Genomic DNA, 7,631 nt, shown 5'->3' with positions numbered 1-7,631 from the left:
TTACGGGTCTCCTCCCGTGTATTGTTACTCACTTGTCATTACAGGTCTCGTCCTGTGTATTTATTAGAGGTTTTACTTCGCTCATCCCTGTTTTTGTATATGTGTTTGTTTTGGGCTTCCTCCCTGTGTCTTTCATGGCATGTTGTATTTTTGGATGGAGTATTAAAACCACCAATTACCTATTCCTGCGCCTGTCTCCAATCCTTTATACAACGTGATACTACTTACTACTTTAGAAACAATGGTTTGAGCTGTTTTTTTTTTACCTGATGAAGATCTGTTTTGGATTTAAAGTTGTCAATAAAGGGGTGAATTGCGAGCTTTAACCGTGTGAGAGCTTTAACCGTGTAATCTTCATTATAACTAGGCAAGTCAGTTAAGAACAAATTCATATTTACAAAGACGCCTAAATTGTATCATGGTATCTGTATCCTACCATGATCAAAATATAGGACTCAATATTGATCCGATTTACTTTGAGTAATGCATGTCTTTAATAATGTCTGCAGTCTTCTTGTCAATACAGCCCTCCCAAGTTTTCCCGTCAGTCTCTCTCTGGAAGGGAGGGGTGCGCCTTCAGCCATTAGTCAGAAATGGGAGACAGAGGGATAGGCTACGTCATTACACATGTAGAGAAATGTGTAAAGAAAAATACTGAAACTTCTGCAAGAAGAACTTGGGGGTGAAGGAATAACGTTGCAGACTCGTATTATTACTAAATGAAGAGGATTTATCACCACCACTTGAAGAAATGTATAACTATGTAATTATATAAAAGAAGCTTGGATGAAGTCGAGTAACTGTCGCGCGCCGCTGGAAAGGATCTCTGAAATCGGCTCTAGACTAGAGCATCTGACGGTGAGTCTTTACTATTTACATCTATAGCTGTACGGGATTCTAATTCGTTTCAAAATGCTATATTAAAAACTATGATTAAACATATATGTTGTTGGCTGTAGTCGCCAGTATAAACTATAGATAATCTTAAAATCACATTTTATTTTTTATCTTTATTTGAAATGTAACATAATTCTGTAAAATTACATTAATTAGATTCATTGTATTTTTTCTGGTTGTAAGTTATTTTGTGGTTAAACACAGCCTTTGAATTGACACTAAGATTTAAATTACAGTATACTTCAATCATAGACAAAATCAAATATTTTTCTAGGGCAGCAACTCTGGATAATAAACGTCTCAATTCCGGATAGATGCTACCCAGATGCACTCATTAATTTTCGATCAAGAGAGAGGTATCAAAAAAGACTAACGTGTTAATAATCAACTTTTTTTTTATCTAGCTGGTCCATCACTTTCAACTCAGCTGTAAAAGGTGGGATATCTGTCGATCTCACTCTAAACAGGACTTTTAATACGCCTCTTTACCGATCTCTGCTGGACATTTGTGGAATAACATCTTGACAACCAGAGACGATGAACAAGCAGATATATATCCACTATAACTACACAGGGAAGCTGGAAAACCGTCAGAATGGAACGATCACAGGTGGTGGCGTCACCTTGGATGCTAAAACCATCGTGTTCCTCATCATCTGTTGCTTCATAATCCTGGAGAACCTGATTGTTCTAGTAGCAATATGGAAAAACCATAAGTTCCACAACCGCATGTACTTCTTCATCGCCAACCTGGCGTTGTGTGACCTTCTGGCTGGGGTGGCCTATATCGTCAACCTCCTCATGTCAGGGGAGAAGACCCTTCACCTGTCCCCAGTGTTGTGGTTTGTAAGGGAAGGGAGCATGTTTGTAGCCCTGGGGGCTTCCACATTCAGTCTCCTGGCTATAGCTATAGAGAGACATCTGACCATGATTAAAATGAGGCCCTACGACGCCAATAAGAATTACAGGGTGTTCTTGCTCATAGGGACCTGCTGGCTCATAGCGATATCCCTGGGAGCATTGCCCATCCTGGGGTGGAACTGCTTGGACAACCTCCCTGACTGCTCCACAGTCCTACCGCTCTATACCAAGAAGTACGTGGCATTCTGCATCATCATCTTCATGGCCTTGCTGCTGGCCATGTCCGTCCTGTACATACGCATCTACATGTTGGTGAGGACCAGGTATGCATTGATGCTATCTTATGGTGATTGATCGATTGATCGAGTCCGGTCCGGTCCTGTTGGTCGGTCGGTCGGTCGGTCTGTCTGTCTACGTATCTACAGTGGCTTGCAAAAGTATTCACCCCCTGGTATTTTTCCTATTTTGTTGCCTTACAACCTGGAATTAAAATAATTTTTTTTTTTTGGGGGGGGGGGGGTTTGAATCATTTGATTTACACAACATGCCTACCACTTTGAAGTTGCAAAATATTTTTTATTGTGAAACATACAAGACATAAGACAAAAAAACTGAACTTGAGCGTGCATAACTATTCACCTCCCAAAAGTCAATACTTTGTAGAGCCACACTTTGCAGTAATTACAGCTGCAAGTCTCTTGGGGTATGTCTCTATAAGCTTGGTAGATCTAGCCACTGGGATTTTTGCCCATTCTTCAAGGCAAAACTGCTCCAGCTCCTTCAAGTTGGATGGGTTCCGCTGGTGTACAGCAATCTTTAAATCATACCACAGATTCTCAATTGGATTGAGGTCTGGGCTTTGACTAGGCCATTCCAAGACATTTAAATGTTTCCCCTTAAACCACTTGAGTGTTGCTTTAGCAGTATGCTTAGGGCCATAGTCCTGCTGGAAGGTGAACCTCCGTCCCAGTCTCAAATCTCTGGAAGACTGAAACAGGTTTTCCGCAAGAATTTCCCTGTATTTAGCACCATCCATCATTCCTTCAATTCTGACCAGTTCCCCAGTCCCTGCCATCCCCACAGCATGATGCTGCCACCACCATGCTTCACTGTGGGGATTTTGTTCTCGGGTGATGAGAGCGTTTTCCTTGATGGCCAAAAAGCTCAATTTTAGTCTCATCTGACCAGAGTACCTTCTACCATATGTTTGGGAAGTCTCCCACATGCCTTTTGCCGAACACCAAACATGTTTGCTTATTTTTTCTTTAAGCAATGGCTTTTTTTCTGGTCACTTTTCTGTAAAGCCTAGATCTGTGGAGTGTACAGCTTAAAGTGGTTCTATGGACAGATACTCTAATCTTCGCTGTGGAGCTTTTCAGCTCCTTCCGGGTTATCTTTGGTCTCTTTGTTGCCTCTCTGATTAATGCCCTCCTTGCCTGGTCCCTGAGTTTTGGTGGGCGGCCCTCTCTTGGCAGGTTTGTTGTGGTGCCATATTCTTTAAAAAAAAATTATAATAGATTTAATGGCGCTCCGTGGGATGTTCAAAGTTTCAGATTTTTTTTATAACCAAACCCGTTATCTGTACTTCCCCACAACTTCGTCCCTGACCTGTTTGTAGAGGTCCTTGGTCTTCATGGTGCTGCTTGCTTGGTGGTGCTGCTTGCTTAGTGGTGTTGCAGACTCCTGGGCCTTTCCGAACACCTGTATGTATACTGAGATCATGTGACAGATCATGTGACACTTAGATTGCACACAGGTGGACTTTATTTAACTAATTATGTGACTTCTGAAGGTAATTGGTTGCACCAGATCTTGTTTTGGGGCTTCAAAGCAAAGGGGGTGAATACATATGCACGCACCACTTTTGAGGTGTTTTTTTGTTCCATTTTTTTTTAAACAAGTCATTTTTTTCATTTCACCTCACCAATTTGGACTATTTTGTCTTTGTCCATTGCATGAAATCCAAATGAAAATCTATTTAAATTACAGGTTGTAATGCAGCAAAATAGGAAAAACGCCAAGGGGATGAATACTTTTGCAAGGCACTGTATATGTTGGTGAGGACCAGGTGTGTATTGATGCTCTCTATATGTTGGTGAGGACCAGGTGTGTATTGATGCTATCTGCATGTTGGTGAGGACCAGGTGTGTATTGATGCTCTCTATATGTTGGTGAGGACCAGGTGTGTATTGATGCTATCTGCATGTTGGTGAGGACCAGGTGTGTATTGATGCTCTCTATATGTTGGTGAGGACCAGGTGTGTATTGATGCTATCTGCATGTTGGTGAGGACCAGGTGTGTATTGATGCTCTCTATATGTTGGTGAGGACCAGGTGTGTATTGATGCTCTCTATATGTTGGTGAGGACCAGGTGTGTATTGATGCTATCTACATGTTGGTTAGGACCAGGTGTGTATTGAAGCTCTCTATATGTTGGTTAGGACCAGGTGTGTATTGATGCTATATATATGTTGGTTACTTGTTTTTTTTTGTATTTTGTTTTGGATGGATGGGTGGCCGGTGTCTATGTGGTTCTATTTATCACTCTGTTGTTCTATCTATCCAGCAGTCGGAAGGTGACGAAACATTCCAACTCAGAGCACTCCATGACCCTCCTCCGTACTGTCATCATCGTGGTCGGCGTCTTCATTGCATGCTGGATGCCCATCTTCGTCCTCCTCCTCATCGATGTGGCCTGCGAGCACCGCTGCTGTCCCATTCTCTACAAGGCCGACTACTTCATAGCCCTGGCCGTGCTCAACTCTGCCATGAACCCTGTTATCTACACCTTGGCCAGCAGGGAGATGAGGAGAGCCTTCTTTAGCTTGGTCTGTGGCTGTCTGATGAAGGGGAATGTCTCCAGCAGCGGTGAGCCAAATAAGCCCAATAACCTGGAGCACAGCAGGAGTACAGCAGGAGCACAGCAGGAGCACAGCCCATAATAATCCTAACAACCACAGCAGGAGTACAGCAGGAGCACAGCCCCTAATAATCCTAACAACCACAGCAGGGCAGATGAGCAGCAGAAGGACATGGACAGTAGTCTGAATATTATAGTGGCACAGACCTTAATAAAGAGTCCAACATCATTGTGCGCCAATGTGGCCAATGGGTTGAGGTTTTCTGCTGGGCCCTGAACCTCCATATCTGAATCCTTCTGAGTGAACACAAGAGACTATGAAGTGTGGCAACGCGAGACATTGTAGCCCTATGCTGTGCATAGGATGGAGAGACATTGAAGGCCTATAATGTAACTATACTGAAAAAATATATAAACGCAGCATGTATAGTGTTGTCCCCATGTTTCATGAGCTGAAATAAGAGGCCCAAAATTTTCCATGTGCACAAAAAGCTTATTTCTCTTCAATTTTGCACACCAATGTGTTTACATCCCTGTTAGTGAACATTTATCCTTTGCCAAGATAATCCATCCACCTGACAGGTGTGGCATATCAAGAAGCTGATTAAACGGCATGATCATTACACAGGTGCACCTTGTGCTGGGGACACTAAAAGGCCACTCTAAAATGTGCAGTTTTGTCACACAACACAATGCCACAGATGTCTCAACTTTTGAGGGTAGTGTGCAATTGGCATGGTGACTGCAGGAATGTCCACCAGAGTTGTTGCCAGACAATTTAATGTTAATTTCTCTACCATAAGCCGCCTCCAACGTCATCATAGAGAATATGGCAGTATGTATGATGCGTTTCTATTTTTATTCAGTATATTTAGCCAAATTACTTCATAACCACAAACAAGCACTTGGCTCTCCCTCTCTGTGAGGGTAGAGGGTCCAGAAACTGTCCAGACCAGATAAAGACTGTGCCATCGAGATATAGGGCGAGATTAAATTTGGCACCTTTTAAAGGTAAAGTTTTCTGCATTCACAGAGACTGCATTCATGGTAAACGTTGCATAGGTTTAATTACCTTTAAATGTCAAATCGCTCTATAACGCAGATATTCCGCGGTCCGAATTGAATCTAGGCCATAAACTACAGTGTAGACTGCCACTATACTGTAGGCCCTGTAAAGCACGGTGGGCTGGGATGGTCAACAGATGGCTATTTTACATGAATTGTAAATGTAACTCTTGAAAAAAGCTATTTATTATTTTTTAGTTTGTCCTACTTTGACATATGTGTACAGTTTTTCTAAATACTGTTACTCTACATTATAAACTGTGTGGTTCGAGCTCTGAATGCTGATTGGCCCGACAGCCGTAGTATATCAGACCGTATACCACGGGTATGACAAACGTTTATTTTTACTGCTCTAATTAAGTTGGTAACCAGTTTATAATAGCAATAAGGCACCTTGGGAGTTTGTGGTATATGGTCAATATACCACGACTAAGGGCTGTGTCCAGGCACTCATCGTGCCTAAGAACAGCCCTTAGCTGTGGTATATTGACCGTATACCACACCCCCTCGGGCCTTATTGCTTAATTATACAATGGTAGCATGCTATTTGTTTTATTGTGTAAAACGATTGTATTTAACCAGATGATTTGCTCAACATTATGCTACTACCTGTACTGTAGCATCATTTAACTGTTAACTGTTATGAGCTCATGGAAGCTTCCCTGTAGCAGTGCTAAACCCGGTTGAAGTGAAGCTTCCCTATTAGCAGTGCTAAACCCGGTTGAAGTGAAGCTTCCCTGTAGTAGTGCTAAACCAGGTTGAAGTGAAGCTTCCCTGTAGCAGTGCTAAACCAGGTTGAAGTGAAGCTTCCCTGTAGCAGTGCTAAACCCGGTTGAAGTGAAGCTTCCCTGTAGCAGTGCTAAACCAGGTTAAAGTGAAGCTTCCCTGTAGCAGTGCTAAACCAGGTTGAAGTGAAGCTTCCCTGTAGCAGTGCTAAACCCGGTTGAAGTGAAGCTTCCCTGTAGCAGTGCTAAACCCGGTTGAAGTGTTGACTGGAGGTTGCAGGGCACCACCCTCTGCTGCTATGTACTAAAGCAGTGGTCAAAAAGGAAAAGGCAACCGCTCAGATTTTTTATTTACATGACTTAAAAAATGTAAGCCTATGCAACATTAACCAATTAAAAACAGTACTGTAGTAATGAGGTTTGTGCAGTAAGCTATAGTCCCAATACACTATCACTGTATATTGGCTAGGCTTGAATTGCCCTGCCAATGTTGTTTTTCAACAGAACATTCTAAAATTATATTTAAACGTTTTAGGTATATGATCAGACTGGTAATAGATAATTTGATGTATTACTTGTGAAGCACAGCTGAGTGACATAATAATTATATATACTTTTTTTACTGTACTGATGTCCTGCATCTGATGGTCAGTCTGATGGGAGGGAGCAGCAGTGAGGCTGGCTCTCACCTAACACACCATCCCTCTGCTAAGATACAGGGACATAGACATAGACATTTCTGCCTCATGCACCAATTCATGTTGTTACTCCCATGACCAGAGAAAGTGAAATATTCCTTGATATTGAAAAAGACACAAGCTGCTAAAAATAACAACTCAAGCTTATTAAAACACTTTGCTACTCATTCATTGCAACTGCAGTGCTGGTTGTAGCATGAGTGGAAGTAGGGAGAACGCGCATTTTATGCTTTATAAAAGTGTTGAACAAAGTGTTGACGTTGCTGAATAACAACTTAAACATGAACTTAGTTAGTAAAAACAGCAGCTCTTTGCTGTGTTCATCGAGTCTCTCGAGTCATGGTTTTAAGTGTTTTGAAATCTCACAGTATCAACTTTGCGCGTTCGAGGCTTCTTTTTACAGCCTATGGCTCGAGGAAACTGCAGACACAGTAAGCTGAGCTATCTGATTGGCCAGCGGTAGGCCTATAGGGGCACTTGATTTGGTCTCTGGGCCTGCCGGGTACGTGGAGTTCCACCTTCAG

At 42.3% G+C, this 7,631-nt stretch overlaps 1 protein-coding gene across 2 annotated transcripts; it reads left to right on the top strand.

The window, feature by feature from the left end:
• The first annotated feature begins 601 nt into the window (after nucleotides 1-601).
• On the top strand, nucleotides 602-7,036 carry LOC135548105 (sphingosine 1-phosphate receptor 3). 2 transcript variants are annotated; one of them, XM_064977379.1, is made up of 3 exons: nucleotides 602-858; nucleotides 1,302-2,081; nucleotides 4,329-7,036. In XM_064977379.1, the coding sequence occupies exons 2-3, from the start codon at nucleotides 1,435-1,437 to the stop codon at nucleotides 4,699-4,701; spliced, it is 1,020 nt and encodes a 339-aa protein (XP_064833451.1). In that variant the 5' UTR covers nucleotides 602-858; nucleotides 1,302-1,434; the 3' UTR covers nucleotides 4,702-7,036. The 2 variants fall into 2 exon arrangements, with proteins under 2 accessions (XP_064833451.1, XP_064833450.1); XM_064977378.1 differs by having other exon boundaries at nucleotides 4,326-7,036.
• Nucleotides 7,037-7,631: the final 595 nt, after the last annotated feature.

The sequence above is a fragment of the Oncorhynchus masou genome, chromosome 11 (assembly GCF_036934945.1).
Source record: "Oncorhynchus masou masou isolate Uvic2021 chromosome 11, UVic_Omas_1.1, whole genome shotgun sequence".
Classification (NCBI taxonomy): Eukaryota; Metazoa; Chordata; class Actinopteri; order Salmoniformes; family Salmonidae; genus Oncorhynchus; species Oncorhynchus masou.
This window is presented reverse-complemented; position numbering and strand designations above follow the sequence as displayed.

Bases quoted from the DNA above. Each gene is read 5' to 3' on its own strand.
- LOC135548105 (XM_064977378.1), top strand. From the start codon at position 1,435: ATGAACAAGCAGATATATATCCACTATAACTACACAGGGAAGCTGGAA. The intron at 2,082-4,325 runs GTATGCATTGAT...CTATCTATCCAG, and splicing joins TACATGTTGGTGAGGACCAG to CAGTCGGAAGGTGACGAAAC.